The sequence below is a fragment of the Aspergillus luchuensis genome, chromosome 2 (assembly GCF_016861625.1).
Source record: "Aspergillus luchuensis IFO 4308 DNA, chromosome 2, nearly complete sequence".
NCBI classification, from domain to species: Eukaryota; Fungi; Ascomycota; class Eurotiomycetes; order Eurotiales; family Aspergillaceae; genus Aspergillus; species Aspergillus luchuensis.
In genome coordinates this window covers 431227-452591 of record NC_054850.1, presented here as the reverse complement: position 1 = coordinate 452591, position 21365 = coordinate 431227, and the positions used below count along the sequence as shown (strand labels likewise).

Sequence of the window (21365 nt, the reverse complement as noted above, 5' to 3'; positions counted from 1 at the left end):
TTCTTCTTGGAGTGGACTTTCTGCCTCTCCTTTTTGCGACACATGGAAAGGCGGTGATCGGGGCACGCTCAACTTGATATTGCGATATTGATCTTTTGCCTTTCCCCTCCTATCAAATATTGATCTGATTCTTCTTGTCACCAAAGAGGAAGTCGCTACAGTTACCGTCGTTCTTTCCCCCTCCTCCCCCCCTCCTCTACGGCCAGGGGATTAGATTACTTCACAATGCCCCGCGTCGCCAAACCCCAGAATCGCCGCTCCACCGGCGGCGCATCGACCCCTCATAAGCACTCACCTATGAAGTATGTCCTATACTATCGCATCCCATCTCATCCTATAATGCAGCCATGGCGCTGACCGTACTAGGATCCCGCTCAATGATGACATGGGCGAGAAGGCGGCCCGTATGGAGGCCAGACAGGCGCGACATGATCGCCAGATGGATCAGATCAAGGCCGCCGTGAAGACCCCCATGCCTCCTCGACGATACACCGGTCACGACTTCAACAACATGAGCCCGTCGACGCCCCGTGGATCAGGACATCGTGGTCGCGACAGTGATGTTGACGGACGCCGTCGGGCAGTCACCCCAATGAAGCGCGTGCCTATCTTGGCAAACTTTGAAGAATGGATGAAGATGGCGACCGACAACAAGATTAACGCCAATAACTCCTGGAACTTTGCCTTGATCGACTATTTCCACGACATGTCTCTCCTCAAGGAAGGAGATGGTGTGAACTTCCAGAAGGCCAGTTGCACCTTGGATGGATGTGTGAAAATTTATACAAGCAGAGTAGACAGTGTGGCAACGGAGACGGGTAAGCTGCTGAGTGGTTTGGCGGATAGCCGGGATAAGAGAGCTCGCGAAGCTGGCGCAGACGAGGAAGATGCCGAGGATGATGAGGACGGTGATGAAGGTGCGGCCAGGAAGGCGCGGAGAAAGGTTTGTAGGCGTATCAAACATATAGACATCCTTCAGGGTAACTAACTTGGCACTTTTAGGCACAACGGACACATGAAGCTACCCTTGCCCCCTCCTTCGCTTCGCTCCAGCTGAAGAAGTTTGAGCTGGAATTTTCAGTTGATCCTCTGTTTAAGAAAGCCTCGGCGGATTTTGATGAAGGTGGTGCTAAAGGCCTGCTCCTTAACCACCTATCAATAGACAGCCAAGGGCGCATCGTGTTTGACAGCAGTGACGATGCCGCTGAGGAGACCTCCAAGGATGCAGAGGATGCCAATCAAGACTTGGAAGAGTCAGAAGAACCCCAGCAGCCAGGCTCACCATCCGGCCCCAGCCAGTCGGCGGATAATGTCTTTGATGATAACGCAAAAATCGACATAGCTCCGCTGGCGAGCAAATTCTTTCCGGATCTGGACCGCCTCGAGACCCAGGATATCTGCCCATCACTCAAGAACTTCGACCTCGGTGATCCGAGCGGCTCGCTAGATATACCCTTCCTGAAAGCCCCCGAAGACTGGCGTAATGACAAGGAGGAAAGTCAGCACCCCAACGATGCATCGGGCATCATGCTCGATGACGATAATGCCGTGGGATTCGATGATGACGACGCTACGTTAGCCGGATTCGACCTGGGTGGCGATGCTGGTTTTGGTGACGGTGGTGAGGCGTGGGCACGTGAGGCTGCTCTTGAACCAATGCTCAAGGTGCACCGCGTCGATAGGGAAGGTGACGAGAACGCTGATGGTGAAGAGCTCGACAATGAAGATCCATATACTATCTCTCTCAGCCACCAACCAGAGAACCGGGACCATGAGAACATCCTCAGCTATTTTGATAACGCCCTGCAAAAGAACTGGGCTGGCCCCGAGCACTGGAAGATCCGGCGAATCAAGGAGCAAACGGCCACAACGAATGCCAATCTGGCACCAAAGCAGCGCAAGGAGAAGGAGCCCTTTGAAATCGATTTTGGTGCTCCTTTGGATCCGGCTATTGCTGAGATAATATACACTCCGGCCAGTTCCAACTCCACCATATCCCTGCCCAAGACGCAGTGGAAGACTAAAGGACGCAACCTACTTCCGGATGACAAACACTTCAATTCGCGCCAGCTACTTCGTCTGTTCTTGAAACCTAAGGCTAAGATGGGCTCAAAGAAGCTGACAGGTCCTCGGCAATTCACTCAGCGACGACAAGACCAGACGGCAGGTAACGGCGAGATGGACGAGGCATTCTGGGCTAATCACAAGGTGGAAGATGCTGCAGCGTCCGAAGAAGGCGCTCAGGGTGCTTATGATGCCAACTTTTTTGCAGATGATGATGGTTTGGCATTCCCCAACGGCTTCGGCTTGGATGATGATGACGACAACCTCCCCTTTGCAGATGCCAGGGAAATGTTGTCTCCCCCTGCCGATGGACCTCCAGGCACATCTGCGGGCGAGGCCGGCGGTGCAACAGGTCTTAGTGCCCTTCTCAATATGATGGGATCGGGCCCTGGGGCCACGCAGAACAGTGGTGGGTTTGGTTCGCAGCTGGTAACGCAGGGCGCACGTAGGGCACGACCTGACTACGTGGCATATGCACGAGTTGCCAAGAAGGTGGACGTCCGGCGACTGAAAGTGGAGATGTGGAAGGGCATGGGTGAGCGGCTGATATCAACTACGCATTTCGAGCCTGCTCCCCCGGCTGAAGACCCTACAAAATCCTCCGAGGAAGCAGAACCTCATGATGCTGAAGCTGAAGCGCAGCCGGAGCCGGAGCCGGAGCCGATGGATACCAGCCCAGACCATGGACCGGAGGACGAGAAACAAGCAAACGAGAGCCTTCGATTTACCCAGATCATGAACTCATTGAAGACAGTGTATCCCCGAGAAACTCTACGCGACATCAGCACCTCCTTTGGGTTCATTTGTCTGCTTCACTTGGCCAATGAGCAGGGTCTGGTCTTGCGGAACGATGATGGGTCGGACGGCGTCGGTGCCGGCAAGCTGGAGGAGATCTTCGTTTCGAAGGATGCAAATGCCGTTCTCGAAGAAGGAGCCATATAATCCAGAGCTCATGTGACAGTTCTGCCTTTGCGTGTGTGGACGTGAATGATTGTACAGTCACGGTCTTTGTATGGAATGCCAAACGATGCGATACGAGGGATGTTCATTTTTCTTCCGGTTGGATATAGGCTTTGGGTGCTATTGGGAGGGAGTTTTAGTGGCTGGGTGGGTGGTGTGCGTTTCTTTAAACTTATTCGCGTTCCACTTGGGTAGGTGATAGACCTACATGTCAGGGATGGTTAACGTTATGATTTCGTATTTATTTTACATGTTCATACGTTGCTGGATATGTCATGAACGCCATGACACTTCCTTGTTTACATAATAACTAAGAGATCCGGTTACTCTTTACTTGTAAAGATCTTAACTATTTGTCCAACCACCATCCTGGCTGTTGCACAACCGAGAACAACAACACTATAATTAACCACCTCCAACCAATATTTATATTCCGCAATTACATGCCATGATACGCCTGTATAGGCCACGGCATAAGAAAACAGAGAAAATGATTAGACAAAAAGCCAACGTAGTTGAGTGTATCACTGGTATAAAAACAATTGAAACAACAGAGCTGACACTTATATAGAAAGTGAAGGGTAATCAGTAGATAGGGGGAAACGGCCGTGAGGTAGTCCAGAAACAGGCGAGGGACCACGTCATATCGAAAACAGATCAATCATCATCAAAGAGTACGAGAGCTATAGGCAATGTTTGAGGGCCAAGTCTTTGAAAGCTGGACTGGTGCGTCAGTATTTAAAGACATGATCCTTTTCCTTACTTTCTCTTCTGGACTTATGTCCAGCCAGCAAGGCAACGGTCAGGGGTTTTACTGGTGGGTTCCGTGCGGAAAACTAGGACTCATAGGGCCGGCATAAGCACCGGGAATGGGCACAGACTCATAGGTGCGTTCGCCGGGTGCTGCACCCATGTGCTGGTTAGGAGCGCTTGGAACCGGGGCCGGTGCAGGTGGCGGTGGGAATTCACTCTGCACTGGTTGTGGAGATGCCTGCTGCACCCTAATCGGGGGCGGCTGAAGCTGGAACGCCGACTGCTTTTTAGAATCAGTCGGAGGAGTGGCGAACTGGGTTGTGCACATCTGTCCGTTCTCAGCAGCAGAATACTGGTCTTGAGGAATTGAGGTTGACACGAAGGGAGCCTTGGGCATGGTGGGAAATCCGGGTGTGTTGGGGTCCATGTTCTGGCGGAGCTGAGCGATGTACAGGTCTGTTCGTGCTCTGTCTCGACGGTCCATCGACCTGGCCAGCTTTCTCTTGCTCCAGAAGCGGTAGAAAATGACACCGTAGATTACGAGGACAAAGACTTCGAGGACGATTTCAATGACGGCACAGACCAGTCCCCAGTCCTATAGATGTTGGTTAGCATGTAGCAGGTACTGGTTAGATAGCTGACCTACCTGCAGACGGCAGAGGAGTGCGTAGTCGATTTGGTCCTTAAATAGTTGTTCTCTCTCGTTATGGACACAAGCCCAGCCCCATAGGTCTTTGTCGTCTCCAGTAGCCTTCGAATGTTCAAAGATTGCGGCGGCAACAATCCACATGACTAGTTGGAAGATGAAGAGGAACACCGACAGGAGCGAGTAATAAGCCGCATATTTCTGTGCACGTCTGCGTCCCCCTCTCCAGTAGCCCCAGAAGACACCAAGGCAGGCAATCAAGGAGAGACATGAAACGGCTAGAAGCAGATATTGTGGCCAAGGATTTGTACCAAATTCCCAAGGAGGGGAAGTGTTTCGCTCAGGCAGTGACTTCGTTGCGTTGAAGACAGTCAATGTCGTTCCCAGGATGGTAAGGACAATCATACTGCAGCCAAGGTTGATGAAACGAAGGAACACCTTGGCTACCCGAACACGCAACTTGATGCGCTATAGCAACCCGGGTAAGCATCCCGACAAGTCAACGAATACACTCGCATTCACTTACCAGGTCTCTCTGGTTTTCCTTTTCCGTAACCTTTTCTTGCTTCTCCACGAAAAATTCCTCTCGAAACGTTGGACTCAACGGATTCAAAGTCCGGCCTGGTGTTCCTGGAACCTTGAGAGCGCCCTTCTGGTCATTGGCTGGGATATCGTGATGCGAGGCATGCTTAGCAGGGTCACTCGCAGCTACATATCCGAAGCCGAGGTCAGACACGTCAGGGGGCGTCTGCGAATTGCTGGGAGGGTCGGCAAAAGGAGACTTTCCGCTGTCTCCGGGACTAGAAGGGGAGTGAATCATGGTTGCTTCTGCGAAGCGAGCTGTTCGACCACCCTTCAGCGAGGAACTCGACCACTCGGAAGAGCTCCGTTCCTCTGTAGTCACAGCAGGCTGTGATGGTAGCGCCATTACCCCGGGTTTGCTGTGACTGGATAAGAGCCACAGGCGACACTGCTTCTAGAGGCCGAGGGGAGCGATAGTGACTGTCGGGCGGTGCAGGCAGGCAAAGTCGCTGAGCGCAAAGGAGGCTTGCAGAGAACTCGAAAGGTATGAAGAGAACCAGCTCTCAACCTTCGCCCGGTAGATTTCCAACTGTGGAGTACGGCAGGCTCTTGTGACAGCACAGCTATACAAGCATCAAGCCTAAAATCACACTAATTAACTTCCAAGCAGAAAAAACGAAGGAGCCAATGCAAAGTGTGTAGGATCATGTCCCCATGAATCGTAAGCTGAATACCCAAAAGGCACGTACCTAAATGTAGGACGACGATGAGGCAAGCGTGCAAGCCCTGACTGTGAAGGACTATCAGTTGGACAAAGTTGACCTTGGGAGACATAGGGTAAGGGATCAATGTGGAAGAGAACGAACCGATGGCCTACTGCTTGGCTTTTCACCTCACTTGAACTCACTTCTTGGATCGTGCACAGGTTGAACCAAGGGGCGGGCCACAGCGCAAGGCTGAAGTGATACGTTTGGAGTCAGAGAAGAAAAAGAAGATGAAGGAGCCGCGAGGGCAAGACGATCTCTGGGCAGCATGACCGATTTGAATATCAATGATGGGCCCTGGCCTCGCCATCCGTCGCCTGGCGGGGGAGCGCACATCGCGAGCTGGATTGTATGGACTGTATGTGAAGGGGAAAATAAGCGCCCGGCAACATGCAGCACATCAAAGGGAAGCCGGTGATTGGGTGGTCGAGGGATGGTCTTGGGTGTGAGTAGAGGACGACAGGGGTGAGGAGCACGATGACTGGATATCAAGCAACACCACTAGAGCAGTTGGACTGGCTTATCACAGTGGGGAAAGTCGCGATACGCCGGGGCAAAGGCCATGGAGGTTCCCGTGCTGTCACTCCAGATGCACGGCCTGTCACCCGTGGAGCGAATGAGGAGAGTCAATCAGCCGGTCTGGCTTCTTCTTCCCGGCGCCAACTGTTGATCGTCTCGGGGCCCAGCCAACCACAGGTGTTGCAGAACCGCCGGCCATCAACGCCCGCGAGAGTCAACAGCAGGATTTCTGCTGCAGGTTCCGAGCAGCTCCAAAAGAAGAAAAAGCCATGAGGGGTTTATCTACTAGTACTGTAGGAAGGGATCAGTCAGTTGATATGGGGACAGTTGTGTGTGTGTATGTGTGTGTGCTTTCGGAAAGACAACGGAACAGAATGAACACTCACCCTGGCCTGATCCATACTTAGTCGCTGCGAGTGACATCGGGGGCAGGGGAGGAATGAGAGAATTGAGAGAACCAAAATGATGGGTTGGGAGTGGATGGGGTGAAGGTGACACCTTCCCTTCCTTCCTTCCTTCCTTTCCTTCCCTTTCCCACCCCTCTTCGTCCCCTCACGTGTTGAGCTACTAGTCCCTGGCCAGCTGCACTGGTTATCACATCCACCATTCCCGTCACGGCGCTTAAGCGCCCTCTTCTCTGGACTCTTCCGGCTGCTTTTCTCCTCCTTCTGTGCCATGACAATTCTTCCTTGTTGACATGCCAACCCAGGCCATGAATTTCTCGTCCAGGATAAGGAACCTTGCATCGAATAGAGAGGGAGGCGAGCACTCAATGATGTGATCCCAAATCCAAGGACCAGATCAGGTACAGGGGTATTGTCTGTATGCGCACCGAACCGACTTAGGGCGTCTGTGATATCTCAGAAGCAGTATAGATTGAAGTCTAGAAAATCGGCCTCTCCCTCCAGCCTAGACCAATGAGCTGGCGTAAATCCAAGCGTTCGTGCTCTTTAGCAACGAATTTGGTACTCCAGCATCAGGGGCTGCAGCATGTGTTGGGACACGAACTTTGAGAACATGGAAGGGGCAATGGTCGTGCACATTGCCTTTCGTGAGCGCTAGCTCAAATTGCAGGTCATTTCTTCCCCCTCTCCTGACGGTTGAGAGCTGCGGAGACACTATTTGTCGGACGGTCAAGCTCAATAAACGCAACGTTCAGCCCTGCGATTCCTGTTTCTCGGTCGCACCCGAAACTTTTCACAAAAGCTCACAGTTAGGCCTGCCCAAGAAAGGAGATGCCGACATCTTTCCCTCGAGCGTTGGGTGGCATTTTCTGTGCTCGTAAGTCTCTCAAACCCGGACTATAGAGGACTCCGATAGGCGAGTTGTGGTCCAACATTGAGAATACATGAGAAGCATAATCACGGATAAAGAAAAAGATAATCCTCGCTCAACACAAATGGTGCATTTTGGCCACATCACAGATAGAGTCTTACGCTCCCCAATCTTATTATAAGCCGTGGACATCTTCTAAGGGAGCTCTATCCATTACACCAGCATGGAACATAGTAAAATTTCAATAAACAGTATGAAAATGTCAAGTAAGCAATTCTCTATCATGACAAAGCATGAGCGAGCAAATTGAGCCCTCAAAAAAGATCAAATATTGTAGGAATCTGGTTCATGAAGAATACTCCCTTTATTGCGACGATCAAAAATCGGTGACGACATTGTTAGCTTAGAAGTCGACGATCAACAAGAACCCTAGACTTATTGTCCCGGGAGATGGAAACGGCTCGAAATCAACTATCATTTATTGAGCTGAACCGAAAGCCATATATATGCTACTACCAAAGTAAGAGGAAACATGGTTATACAGAAGAACAGTTGCCCCCGGATAAGCCGCCTGTAGCTGCCTTGCTAACAAACTGGGTGCATCATGACATGACAGATAAATGAGCAAATCTATTGAATATTCACTCAGTATATTGTTCTGTGCTATGTAGCGTATGACATTCAGAGACTGATATCACTAAAGAATCTGCCGTGTATCCTCCCATACTATCATCACGGCAGGTAGTTATTGAACCACATGGCCATGTACCAGTGCGTAGGTACTTGGTAAGCAGGGTCTTACTACCAACCCTGAAATCCCACTGATAGTACAACTTGCTATTGTATAAATAGGACATATTCTTCATCATCGTGGATGCCTTGACCACTAGCACATGACATATCTGGCTCGATGTTGCCTAAAAATATCATGACGAATGCTTTGGATCACCTACTACTGATCCACCTTCCATGATACAGAGGGCCAAGAAGAGTTTTCTACCGAAAAAAAAAAAAAAAAAAAAAAAAACCACCGACTCGTTATAGCACCCTCAAGTAGTTCACAGCCCAGCGCGTAATTCAAGGGGTCTACTATCAGAACCATGTTATTGTGGACAAAGTTTAGAAGACACGCATGCCATGACTCAGGGCTATCAGAATTGAACATCAAAGGGATCCGGAGTACTCCGAGAAGATGGATAATGACATAACGGCAAGGGGGACAATAAGGGAGCTTGCGGACGGAGATCGCGGCCTCGGGAGTAGTAGGAGGAAGGATCAGATATTAGGCGTATGGCCTCTTCTTAGCTTCAGATTCACATATTGTAAGACCCTAAATGTCTCGATATTAAGGCAAAGGCAAAAAAGGAAAGTAAGTACTAACGACTGGACCTAGTAAGTTTGGCGTGCAGAGACCATGAAATAGTAGTGAGTAGAGTACTGAGTAGTGAGTGAAGAACTACATCCTATGTAGTACCAACCTGGGTCACAAGGGTAACGAGCAGCATTGTTAGTACGACACAAAGTACTACTCCTTTACTCTGTATGAGTAGTAGTAACATGAGTAGGAACAAAACATGGCAGCTGTTGGTGGGTGGAGAACAAATGAGAAGAGGCCCAAAGCGCATGTCGGGCAGGCGGTGGGCCTGTACAGCCACCGTGTGACCCCCCCACTCGGTTCTAGAAAACGGGTTCCAACTGGTCAGGCGCCCAGAGCCACCAGCTTTCTCCGCAGCTGGACTGCCAGCCACAATGAAGTTTCAGCCTAGCCACACAGCCTCATTTTCCATCCGTCTCTCCTGAATCTAGTATAGCCTTCCCAACCCAGTGGCCCAATGTAGAGGAATTTTTCTGTAGTTCCACTGTCCCGCATACGGAGAACACCGTACTCTATTGGCACCTTCAGCTTTCTCTCCCTTTAGTCTCCTCTGTGTGTTTTTCTCTCTCTCTCTCTCTCTCTCTCTCTCTTTTTTTTTTTTTCGTCCCACTTTTTCATGCATAAATGGGAGTCGGCAGACCCTGTCTGTATCCTCTCCGGTTCAGCCACCCAAATATGGCTGTGTCTTGTGCTTTACGCTCATTTCTTCAGGCTCTGGAATGTCCCATAACTGTGGCAAGGCGTCGCTTGTCAGCTAATGAAATCAAGTTTTCAGCTGTAGGGTCTGTTCAAGCCAACCAATAGACGTAAACGTACTATGTAACCTGCAGTAGTATGGTCTGTAGTAAGAGTAGGCGATGCTCCACAGTTGGACATTACTTACGTACAGTGGCAGCAACCCCTTTATTCCGTGATTGTTTGATAGAGACAGGTTATTGAACTTACACGACATCCTTGAATGAAGCAATTATACACAACACAAGATGATCAGTGTAGACTGCGTGGATGTGGATCATAAGAATGGTCTACTATCTTGCCTCTCCATGAATGCCAAGACGCACTCTCTATATTAAGCTGCTTCTCAGTTATCGAGACTAAGAACTTTAGTGTATCTGGTAAGGCAGGCACTCTGTACACCGTGCTCTGTAGTAAATTACTAGTGAGTAGTTCACTAGTAAGTACTCCGTAGATCTTGTATACTCAGCCCCAAAGGCCCATGCTGAGGGGAAAGGTTCTGCATCATCACCCTCAATATGGAGGAGAGCATCACATTAAGATATCCAGTAACTGTATAGTAGTAATCTTCAGAATGATGCCCAAAATGGGCGAATTTACTTTTACTTCATACTACATACAGGAGCATCTAGTTCTCTGCATGCTTTCAGTTTGCTCAGCCCATGCGGCGGTGATTAAATACGCAACGCCTCAAATGGGACGGGAAAGTTGGAAAGTTTCCGGTTTCCTGACCAGCGTCCACCCGGCAGAGCCGCCCGTAACCTTGGTCATCAATGGTACGGGCCACTTCTCCAGCCACTCTGCCTCCCTCGTGTTCTTCTTCCGGCTCTTCTTTCCTCCTCTTTCTCTCTCTCTCTCTTTCCCCTCTCTCTGTATGTGTACGCTAAGTTATATCAGACTTATCTTGGTCTCACGGTGAATATCTTCTCATTTTTGTGATTATACCTTTTTTTTTCTCCTCTCTAGTCTTGTTTTTTTGATAGAGATCTTTTTTTTTTCTTTCACCTGGAAGTCTGTTTCGCTTTGACCGCCTGACCCAATCAGGAACGATCCCCGCGGCTGCTCCCTAGGCGACCCGAAACCAACATTACAACCTTTCACAGTACTTTACTTATTTAGGATTATTACTGCTGCTAGTTATTCACCTCCTGCTTACTACTGCGAACCAAAGTGAACTAACTAATCAACTACACTATTCTCTTGCCTGCCTGCCTGCCTGCCTTCCCTCCTGTATCCATTCTGCCACTGTCTGTCTGCATCAGGTTTTATGCTTCTCTCTCCACCAACTGACTTCTTCTTCCTCTTTTTCTTCACCTCCTTTGGCGTCTCTCTTTATTCACTCCACTTCGTAATAAACGCGGTCCCACCTCTTCCATCTTCCTTCTGACGCTTCATCACCGTCCAATAGTCCTTGTTCTTTGGGGATTTTCGTTCATTTCTACATCCTTCCGCCAACAGTCCCTCTTCCGTCTCCCGAAAGCTCTCCATCGTTCCTCCCACCCTTTTCTCCTCTCCCCCTTGCCTTTTCTTTTTCTTCTTTTCGAAGACTTCATGCTTTGCTGGAGATTCATGTCACTTGTACATTGACCAGCTTTCAACGACATAGCTCTGCATAATTCTCCTGACGTCGTTGCTTTGACAATCGCGGGTTCCAGCTTCCTCCCTGCAGCCTAACCCAAGCATTGTCATTCCGCCGTACAACCCCGGTCTCATACGGCTTTCCACCAGATGGACTAAAGTCCCCTCCACCCCCCCCTCCTCCCACCAGATCCGGATCCAGATCGTGCGGGCGCTAGACTCAACCTTCTTCATCTGATTGCAAGGCTGACCGCTATTTTTACCTCCTGCGAGGCCCGTATCTGTATCTGTGGGACCTCATTGTCTGACAAGACATCGCGCGAAGGCTGAACCTCCCGTCAGCTTGCGCCACACTCGGTTCTAGGTGAGCGCCCCACGCAACAGTGCCTCTGATCAATGTTACTCGTTCTTTTGTCCTGCCTCATTGCTTTCTATATGTCCGTTGTGCCCTCGGACATCTGGTGCCCTTTTATCCCCTCTTTCTTGGTCGCCCCGGATCTTCCACGACTCCCCACTCATCACCGGAGAAAGACTACTCCTACTGACATGGCCTCTGTTGACTTAGCTTTCTCACACCTTCGCCAACCATTCCAGGCTGGCGCAAAACATCCATTATCCATGGCTGCATTGATGCAATCGAACAACGAACCTGTTCCCATCTCGAAACCATTGCCAGGGCCATCGAACCCCGTAATATCCGCTCCGTCGGAACCGCTCGCTTTTCTGAAACAGTCAAAGCCTGATTCAAGCCTGTCCTCTATCGCCAGTGCAGGTCTGAACGTTTCGCGCTCCGGCGATTCGCTACCACCGATGACGACGACCGCACCGCCAGCCACGGCTGGCCAGACAGATCGCCCGCTGGAGCACGAGAAGGAATCGGAACAGCACAGCTCACAAGTTGCGAGAGAGGCCCTCGGTGCCAGCGAGAAGCAGACAAATCCCGTGAATGAGGCCATGCAATCTTCGTCAGACCAAATGCAAGTTGATTCACATTCAGGACCAGGCAATGCACCTGATACGTTCGGGGCAGCCGATAACAATAACACACTTATCGATGCCTCAACCGTGGCCAGTCCTGGTCCTATCGAGGATTCTGGCTCTGCAGATGGCGATCATCCTCGCCACCGTGATGACGGAGAAATGCCGCAAGAAACAGGCAACAAAGCCTTCTCGTATCCCATGCCCACGGCTAGTTTCAATGACCCTCGCCGTGGTCTCAGCTTACCCGGTTCTGGGTTTCACAAAGGCCAGCGGTCACCGTCGGCCAAAAAGCATCGTTGCCCATACTGTGCTACGGAGTTTACCAGGCATCATAACCTGAAGAGCCATTTACTTACGCATAGCCAGGAGAAGCCATATGTTTGCCAAACATGTCAATCGCGCTTCCGTCGGTTACATGATCTGAAGAGACACACAAAGCTTCATACTGGCGAACGGCCCCATATTTGCCCTAAGTGCGGGCGCAGGTTCGCCCGTGGCGACGCTTTAGCTCGCCACAACAAGGGCCAAGGCGGATGCGCAGGGCGCAGGGCAAGCATGGGAAGCTACGTTCCCGAGGATGAATACGGCGAGGCTCCGGCCCCTGGAGCCGCGGATGATACGATGGATGGACTTGTGTACACAGCTGAGCCAGAGCGCATGGATGAGGAAGAAGAGCGGCGACTCATGCCCAGCATCAAGAAGCATGACATGTCTACGGACTCCATTTCACGTTCAAACACTACGAGCTACCAACCACGCCAGCCCAGCACATATCCACCGATCGCTTCAGGAAGACCTTCCCCGGGGGGTCTATTTCCTCCTCCAAGCCATGGTGGCTCTAGTGCGTCAACGTCTCCCGTATCGCAGTCCGGCAACATGACATTCCCACCGCCTGGTCAGCCGTCAGGGGCATCGGTTTTCCCCACCAACATCACGGGGAGCCCGAAACCATTGTCCCCAAATGCACTGTCATCGCATCAGCTTGGCCATGGGCCGGAGAATAACATTCATCATCGTGCTCATTCGCCCGGCATGGCTCAGTCGTTCCAGCAGCAGACATTCGGCAGGACAGGATCTTCCTCGAGTTCGGTAACGAATCATGCTGCTTCGGGCTTGGGTTTGCCTCCACCGCAACCGGGTGCTCCCCAGCTCCCGCCGCCCCCTGGGATGAACTCGTCTGAATCTCGGTTCGGCCTTCACTCTCAAGGATCAGTGCCGCCGGCGCCTTCGACAGCTACAAAACACATGACCCCTCACAATCACACAAACAACCACGGCGGTCCACTACCGACAAAACCTGGATCAGAAGGGACCTCGAATAATGGCAACCAAATGACCAGTCCTCACGAGTCCAACCTCATTGAGCAGTTCCGTGAGCGGGAAGACAAGCTGTGGGCTTATGTCCGCTCGGTGCACGACGAATTGAATGGACTTCGAACGGAAGTCGCCGCTCTAAGAGCCCAACTTGCGTCAGCTAACGTCAACGCACTAGCAATGTCAAACCAGAGTGCCCCTCAGTCTCAACCCGAGACAAACGCTGCTGGTACATCCCAGCGGTGAACCAGTTCCACTCACGGAAGATCCGTGTCAATGTCTAAACATCTCCTGTTCCTTTTGTTCATTATTAGATATCACCTCCCCATTCCTTCTGTGATGGATTCCAAACGCGCTGATGCGACTCACTATAATACCCTTTCTATAGCCAAGTGAATAATTCTCCTACCGTTGACGACTGTCTTAACTCCCAGTTCCTTTCCTTTTTCCTTTTTCCCCGGTTCGGTTCTTCAATCCCATCTCCTGTTTGCGCGTTGCATTATTCTACTTTGACTATACATCTATGCTACTCATGAGGTGGTCGCAGAGTCGACCCGCCCTGTTTCCTCTTTTTCATATCGACTCGCACGTTTCTACGTGTGGTATCTCATGATTGTGCTTCTTTTAAGGTCAAAATTCTTCTACTTATATGTGGTAACATTCCATCCGCCTGCCAGTCTCTGAGTATTGGCAGGACATGTTGGAAGTTCCTGATTCACAGGGTCATTCGCAATTCTTCTCTACTTTAGCTGGATGACAGCAACTCTTGTCTTTTTATATCACGTTGTTTTATTGGGCGTCTCATAGCCGCATGCCCTGTATGTATCAGCATCCCATTGCCGTGAGAGAGGAGCCGGGAGTCTGGAGGCCAAAAATTCGATTTATTAGCTCAGGAGACCACTATGCGTGAGCGACTGGCTTGATTAATTCAATTGTTTATTCAATAACGAGAAGTGATGGAATCGTAATCTACAACTTCGCACCAGTACAATCTCGAGACCGTGACACATGAAGCGGTCTCGAAGTGCAATCCATCTGTAGTACTTCTTCTTCTGCACCATTGTACCCAGTAATTACCTCCACACTGTCTTAAGAGTCGCCTATGATCTCCGGCGGGCCGTCCAGGCCAGAAACAAGCCCACATCAGCGACAACAGCCTTAGGGACTCCGCCCATGGTCCAGCTCCGCTGGATCCACTGAGGAATCGCCCCGCCAGCATCGGAAGTAGTCGCCATGGTCCATTGCAGCCCGTCCGCCGTCGCAACGACCTCCTCCACACTTGCATAGGACGCGAAGATCGTATTCCGGGGCACTGCCGCCATGATCTTCTCCCGGATAGCGTCGGGACTCGACTCAACAGCAAGTGGGATCTGAACTGTCACAAACCCTTGCTGCTCCCCAGCTGCTGCTGCTCGGTCTGCCGAGATCACTAAGACCAGGAACGAGCGAGGCGCAATTAGAACTGTGGGTTGGAAGGTATGCGTGATTAGGTTCACTGCATAGATTATAGTATGTAATTAGTATACTTATATCCCTATACACACGCGCGCGCGCAACACACCATAACTCCAATGAGGATTAAAGATGTCGCCAGACAAACGAGGAAAATTGAAAGAGGAAAGGAAAAATAGAAGAGAAAAGTACGGGGTAATTACTAACCATGAGCATCCACCTTCTCCCAACCACCTTCTACATCAACCTCAGACGGCCACTCCAGCAACTTCACCACGGACGTCACACTCGGCGTATAATCCATTTCATTTTCGGAGTGGTTATCTCGTAGTCCGGAGCGGAATTCGTCCCATGAGGCGGACCCCGTCACTGCTGCGTCTTGGTGCGTGCTTTGTCGACATACCCAGTAGTCTCCGGATCCATTGTCGGTGCGCGTGTAGAGGTGGACGGCGGCGGTGGATGGCGGTGCGCCGCGGGGTTTGCGGTGGCGGCGGAATGTGGTGGGGACGGAGGAGAGAAGGACTTGGGATTCGGTGAGGCAGGCGTGGAGGAAGGAGCGGAGTTGGGGACGAGATGGGGTTGATGGTGTTGAGGAAGTGGTGTTTGTTTCGTCAAGAAGGGCGGGATGAGAGGGGAGGATGGAAAAGGGGTGTGGGTTGAGATGGAGGTACATTGTGAGATAGTCGTGTGTTGGTGATAAGGAGAGAAGGGATGAAGAATTGAAGAATTGAAGTAGTTGGATACTAGTGATGGTTTGGGTTATAAGTGGAAGGAGTTCATGTAAAGTAGTATCGGGTGGAAGGTGGCATTAATATTTTCATCATCCTTCCTTCCTTCCTCATTGCTTGCTTCCTCTTTCGGCTCATTCCTCTTCTTAGACTTCATCATGGGGTCGGAGTATGATATGTCAGTGGGACTCAACCCACAGAATGCCATCAAACTTCAGAATTACGGGTCAGTATTACATATATTCATTGTATATCTGGCGCGCATGCGACGTGTCTCAGCTGGTCGCGTTGACCAGCACGGTTGAGGCGCAATATATATTGCAGCTTCACGAATGTATAATATATATAGGCTTCGAGGCACATGGTGGAATCACCAACAAAGCCAGAAGTCAGAGGCCACCATATTCGCACCGCGATGGAATTGAATAGCTTGCTCTGTCGAAAACCGTCACTGGCTCTTACCTGCCGAATATTATCTGATCGTCCGCATCAACTCTACGCATTAAAGATAGATTGGTCTGGGTATATGCTAGGCTATGTACATGTTCTATTGGTTCATATATTCATGAGCTCACATGCTCCGGAGAGCAACCTGGAGCATTGACAGTCATTTGGTCGTGAGAAGCCGTCTGGTCCGTTCGACTCCGCGCCTATCGGCATCGCCTCCGTGGCAGACGGCTCTGTCGAGCACGCATTGCAATGCAGCCAAGATTATATGGCAGCATGCTTCACGTCGTGCCTCAAGTCTTTTGGTCTAATAATCATCTTTGATTGGACAACCTCTTGATCACAAGCAACGCACCCCGGGGCCAACGCTGCCAGTGTCGAAGATTTCGACCAACCCCGCCCCGAGCGCCTCCTCCAGAGCCCAGCGGAAGTTCATCCCGTAGAGATCCTTGTACTTTTTCGTCCGGCCTGGCAAGATGCCGGAGAACTCGCCTCGAACTCTCTTCGCCACACTGAAGCTCTTTTCACTCTCGACTGCCCCATCCCAGCGGTCACGCAGGAGGTAGACAGGGATCTCGTTCGAACTAGACCTTTTCAGAAGAGAAAGGAGGTGTGAGCGGCCAGCGCTCAGCAGACGAAGGTAGGGACCTGTGTTTGGAAGCGAAAGAAAGAGTGTCGTGGTAGTTGATGATGAGCGAGGGTTCGCTCCGACCTCGTGTGGTGGGTAAGAGCCACTTCGACTTGCAGAAGCCGGAGTAGTCGAGGTTGTAGGGAGAATAGGGAGGGAAGCTAAGCTGGATGAGCCTTTCGCTAGGGACGAAGAAGAGACGAGAAATCCAGCCCGGACCAGGGCCATACACTCCGGCGGAGTGAAAGCTGCTCCAGGAATTGCACATGTGTTTCCGATCCGACCAAGCAGCGTGAGAAATTTCTCTATTATGGATCAGCTTGCTGTCTGAATGACTAAATGAAAGCGATAGCCTCACCTTTCAGGGGTGCTTCCAATGCAAGGCTATCTAGCACCAAGCGGTTCCATTCCTCGAGCAACACTAAGCAATCGCCTAAGCCCGCGGCATCATTCCCTCTCCCGGGGACAATCAAGCGGCGGACCCGACCGGCGCGAACTAGCTCCATGATTTCCTTCTCGACCTTGGTGGGTGCCTCCAGCAGAGTATGAACGTGTGCGACGGAGGCGAGGGGAGGCAGGGAGCGACGAAAGTTGAGGACCTCGGCGATGCGCGTGCTATTCATGCCCGCTCGGCGGGGCAGATCTTCAAACATGCTGTTGCGAATGTACTGGAGAGCCTCGACCACATCTGTTACGGGAGCAGTTTCGGGGATGTATCGTGATGGCCCGAGATCTGGAAGGGGGCCTTGCTCGTACTCATCCTGCTCGCTGGAGATCTTGGAGATGCCGGATGATGACGGCGCCGAAGGTTTGCGACGGGCATGGGCGGCGAAGGGAGAGGCCCGCGGCCTCGAGGTAGCGGGTTTTCGGTTCTTCCTGATACCAGAAACGGGAGCCGATGTAACGCGCAGGGACATGGCAGGGTGAGTAAGTATACAATTGAATCAGGCACTAGGGAGGGGAGAGGAAACGAAGAGGAAGAAGAGGAAGAAAGATAGAAGCGGAGAATCGATGCGCCGGAAATGGAAGGGAGGGAATTAAGCACCTGAGGCAGCCGAAACTGATCGGCGGAGATAAGGTCATGTGACCTACTAGCATGATTTGGGCCAATGGCGGGACCGAGTGGAGACCCGTGAAGAACATCAGCAGAAAGACTTGTTCAAAGTCCCCCAAAGCAGGGGAACCATTTAGGCACAAAAACAGGGAATGCCAGAATAGTACTGAAATAATTTCTGGTCGACAGGAGAATCGTCTGATGGAAATGGAGAGAATTACCTAAGAATGGTGTCAACTTGGAACCAGAATCAAACAAAAAAAACCCGCTGGGTTGCTTTGCTTTTCCCTTTCCCCAGCACATGACGTAGCCATGAGAACTTGCACTTTTTTGTTCTTCCATTCATCTTCTTCCATCTTCTCTCTCCCCGTTTCCTCCCTGTCCATCCCTTCCTCTTCTTCCCATTGTCCCGTCGCGATCTGCCTCTAAGTCGTAGGTTAATTGTCAGTCTTCTGTACATCTCGCCCTCGTCTTCTACTCCCTCTTCTCTTTGGGTTACTGGGTTTGACTCGTCCCGGGGTCCCAGCTACCCCGCTGTCAACATGACTATCTACATCGCCTCACTGTAAGTGATTACCCACTATACACATACACAACTCTTAGGGTTCTCTCTGACCGGCGTGTGGTTCAGTTTCCTACCCTACACGGTTAATTTCCATCAGAATGAACCCGAGATTCGTCCGGCGGAGGGGACGAGCCCTCAACCAACCAATCCCGCCGAGAATCCTACTCCTAACCCGAACGCGACTCTGAGCTTGTTCGAGAGGAACAACGGAGCGCCCCAGGTCGGCCTTACACCTGGTGCCACTACTGAACATGAATGCATTTTCTCCACAGATATTTCCAAGGCGGAACAAGAGCACACCGGATTTCCTTTTCCCAAGACCGACGGCGATGTGGCCTTGTTGACGGAGAGCGAAGCTCACTCCCCAGCCTGGGGTTCCACCTTGGCCCTGAACCAACCTCGCCCGCGAGCGGCATTCCCGGCCTCGCCCTCGATTCTCAAGCATCAAGAAATCAGACCTTCAGGGACAGAAGCGCCCAAAGAGAAGCCGCGATCTGTCCCGAAGACGCCAACCTCGCATATCCGGGACAGCTGGGCGGACCACAGCCGCAAAAGCTCATTCTCATACGCCGACTGGACCATCGAAACGGCCGAGCAGGGCAACGGAGGCTTGCGCAACGCCGTGCGATCGGCCACGGACGCCGGGCAGCTGGAAGACAAGGTCTGGGTGGGTACGTTGGGAATGCCCACTGATGCGTTGCCGGAGCACACCAAGGAGGCCATCGCCGAGAAGCTCGAAGATGAGTACGGCTCCGTAACCGTTTACGTCAGTGACGGTGACTTTGATGGCCACTACACACACTTCTGCAAGACGATCCTCTGGCCCGTGTTCCATTATCAGATTCCGGACAACCCCAAGAGCAAGGCCTACGAGGATCATTCCTGGATCTACTACGTCAAAACAAACCAAGCCTTTGCCGAACGCATCGCAAAGAACTGGAAGCGTGGTGATTCCATCTGGGTGCAGGATTACCACCTGCTGCTGGTCCCGGCCATGCTGCGGAAACTGCTTCCCGATGCCCAGATTGGCTTTTTTCTCCACATTGCCTTCCCATCATCGGAGGTGTTCCGGTGCCTGGCGCCTCGCAAGGAGCTTCTCGAGGGAATGCTGGGTGCTAATTTAGTCGGATTTCAGACGGATGAGTATTGTCGGCACTTCCTCCAGACGTGCAGCCGCATCCTCAATGTGGAGGCCACCAATGATGGGCTGCAGTTGGAGGATCGTTTTGTCAACGTGAGCAAGTTCTCGATTGGCATTGACCCGACTTCATGGGATCAACGCCGGCAGGCTGCAGACGTGGAACGATGGATTAAGACCATTTCGGAGCGTTACGAGGGCAAGCGACTCATCGTGTCGCGAGACAAGATCGATCAGGTACGCGGAATTCGGCAGAAACTGCTGAGCTACGAACTCTTCCTCAACACGTATCCCGAATGGCGAGACCAGGTGGTGTTGATCCAGGTGGCGACCAGCACCACCGAGCAGCCCGAGCTGGAAGCAACCATTTCCGATATCGCGATGCGGATCAACTCCACTCACTCCACGCTTGCGCATCAGCCATTGGTCTTCTTGAAACAGGATCTGGCTTTCCCACAATATCTTGCCTTGATTTCCGTGGCAGACGCCTTGATTATCACCAGCTTGCGTGAAGGAATGAACTTGACCAGCCATGAGTTCGTCTACTGTCAGGACGGTAAATGGGGCAACAAAAAGTACGGATCCCTGATACTGAGCGAGTTCACTGGCAGCGCGTCTGTGTTTGGCGACCATGCCCTTCTGGTCAACCCCTGGGACTACCGTCAATGTGCGGAAGCCATCCATACCGCCTTGTCGAGGGATGAGCAAGAGCGCCAGGAAGTGTGGACGAAGATGCATCAGGCAGTGCTGCAGAACTCCACCCACAACTGGGTCAAGTCATTCAGTGAGACGTTGAGCCGGGTCTGGAACGAGCAGTCATCCCGGGAAATCATGGCCGTGCCTCGGCTCCAGACAAACAAGTTGGAGGAAATGTATCATCGGTCGTCGCGCCGGCTGATCATCGTGGACTATGAAGGCACACTCGCCTCCTGGGGCTCACCAAAGAGTATCATCGTGACGACGCCGCAGCGCGCAATCACGACGCTGGCCGAACTAACCGAGGATCCGCGGAACGTGGTGTATGTGATGAGCGCCCGCATGCCTGAGGAGATGGAGCGGCTGTTCCGGCTGGTCACCAACCTGGGTCTGATCGCCGAGAACGGGTGCTTCGTGCGCGAGCCCAACTCGGAGACCTGGCTCAAGCTGACGGACAAGGTTCAGACGGACGCGTGGAAGGCGGCAGTGTCACATATCTTGGAGTACTACCAGGAACGCGCAGAAGGCAGCTGGGTGGAACAGCGGCACTGCTCGCTGATGTTCCACTACGAGTCGGCGGAGGACCAGGTGGCAGCGTCGCGGCTGGCGTCGGAGTGTGCGGGCCACATTAATGATGCCTGTTTGAGTCAAGGGGTGCATGCAGTGCCCGTGGAGCGTGCGCTGGTGGTGGAGCCAGCGGGCATCAATAAGGCGTCGGCAGCGGAAGTGGCATGGCGGTCATGTCTCAAGCAGAGCCAACGGGACGAGAATGTGCCGCGGCCGGATTTCCTGCTGGCAATCGGAGATGGTCGCGATGACGAATCGGTGTTCCGGTGGGCGAACAAGCTGGACAATGCGCGGGCAGTCAACTACGCCATGACGGTGACGCTCGGATCTCGTAGTACAGAGGCAAAGGCGACTCTGACACAAGGAGTGACTGGTAAGATTTTCTCTATGATTGTAATGAGTGGAAGGATGCTAACCGCACGTTGATGGATAGGAGTCTTGTCGTGTCTGGAGAAGCTGGCGGCAACCCGAAGTGGGCCATGAAGAGATGAACGATGCGAAATGAGCATATCTACGAGTACATGACTTGAAGCGTACATGATGGACTTGCGTTGCATGAAATGGGTACATATTTCGGGCATATGAGTACACTGTTATTTGAACA

The 21365-nt window shown here is 51.8% G+C and overlaps 7 protein-coding genes across 7 annotated transcripts; 4 read left to right on the top strand and 3 right to left on the bottom strand.

Annotated features, from left to right (window-relative positions):
* Positions 1-225: 225 nt before the first annotated feature.
* On the top strand, positions 226-3006 carry AKAW2_20170A (condensin subunit BRN1; the record flags this gene model as incomplete). The annotated part of the gene is made up of 3 exons (XM_041684853.1): positions 226-302; positions 367-943; positions 1003-3006. The coding sequence occupies 3 exons, from the start codon at positions 226-228 to the stop codon at positions 3004-3006; spliced, it is 2658 nt and encodes an 885-aa protein (XP_041538996.1).
* An 829-nt stretch (positions 3007-3835) lies between these two features.
* AKAW2_20169S (uncharacterized protein) lies at positions 3836-5351 on the bottom strand (the record flags this gene model as incomplete). Its single annotated transcript, XM_041684852.1, has 3 exons — positions 3836-4372; positions 4424-4891; positions 4950-5351. 3 exons carry the CDS (start codon positions 5349-5351, stop codon positions 3836-3838), a joined length of 1407 nt encoding a protein of 468 aa, XP_041538995.1.
* Positions 5352-6186: 835 nt separating this feature from the next.
* On the top strand, positions 6187-6501 carry AKAW2_20168A (uncharacterized protein; the record flags this gene model as incomplete). The annotated part of the gene is made up of 1 exon (XM_041684851.1): positions 6187-6501. The coding sequence occupies one exon, from the start codon at positions 6187-6189 to the stop codon at positions 6499-6501; it is 315 nt and encodes a 104-aa protein (XP_041538994.1).
* A 5086-nt stretch (positions 6502-11587) lies between these two features.
* Positions 11588-13732, top strand: AKAW2_20167A (C2H2 zinc finger protein; the record flags this gene model as incomplete). The annotated part of the gene is made up of 1 exon (XM_041684850.1): positions 11588-13732. The coding sequence occupies one exon, from the start codon at positions 11588-11590 to the stop codon at positions 13730-13732; it is 2145 nt and encodes a 714-aa protein (XP_041538993.1).
* Positions 13733-14586: 854 nt separating this feature from the next.
* On the bottom strand, positions 14587-15611 carry AKAW2_20166S (SRPBCC family protein; the record flags this gene model as incomplete). Its single annotated transcript, XM_041684849.1, has 2 exons — positions 14587-14981; positions 15146-15611. The coding sequence occupies 2 exons, from the start codon at positions 15609-15611 to the stop codon at positions 14587-14589; spliced, it is 861 nt and encodes a 286-aa protein (XP_041538992.1).
* An 842-nt stretch (positions 15612-16453) lies between these two features.
* AKAW2_20165S (Stk19 family serine/threonine-protein kinase) lies at positions 16454-17658 on the bottom strand (the record flags this gene model as incomplete). The annotated part of the gene is made up of 2 exons (XM_041684848.1): positions 16454-17046; positions 17100-17658. 2 exons carry the CDS (start codon positions 17656-17658, stop codon positions 16454-16456), a joined length of 1152 nt encoding a protein of 383 aa, XP_041538991.1.
* A 679-nt stretch (positions 17659-18337) lies between these two features.
* AKAW2_20164A (putative alpha,alpha-trehalose phosphate synthase subunit TPS3) lies at positions 18338-21244 on the top strand (the record flags this gene model as incomplete). Its single annotated transcript, XM_041684847.1, has 3 exons — positions 18338-18360; positions 18427-21134; positions 21195-21244. 3 exons carry the CDS (start codon positions 18338-18340, stop codon positions 21242-21244), a joined length of 2781 nt encoding a protein of 926 aa, XP_041538990.1.
* Between the last annotated feature and the right edge of the window lie 121 nt (positions 21245-21365).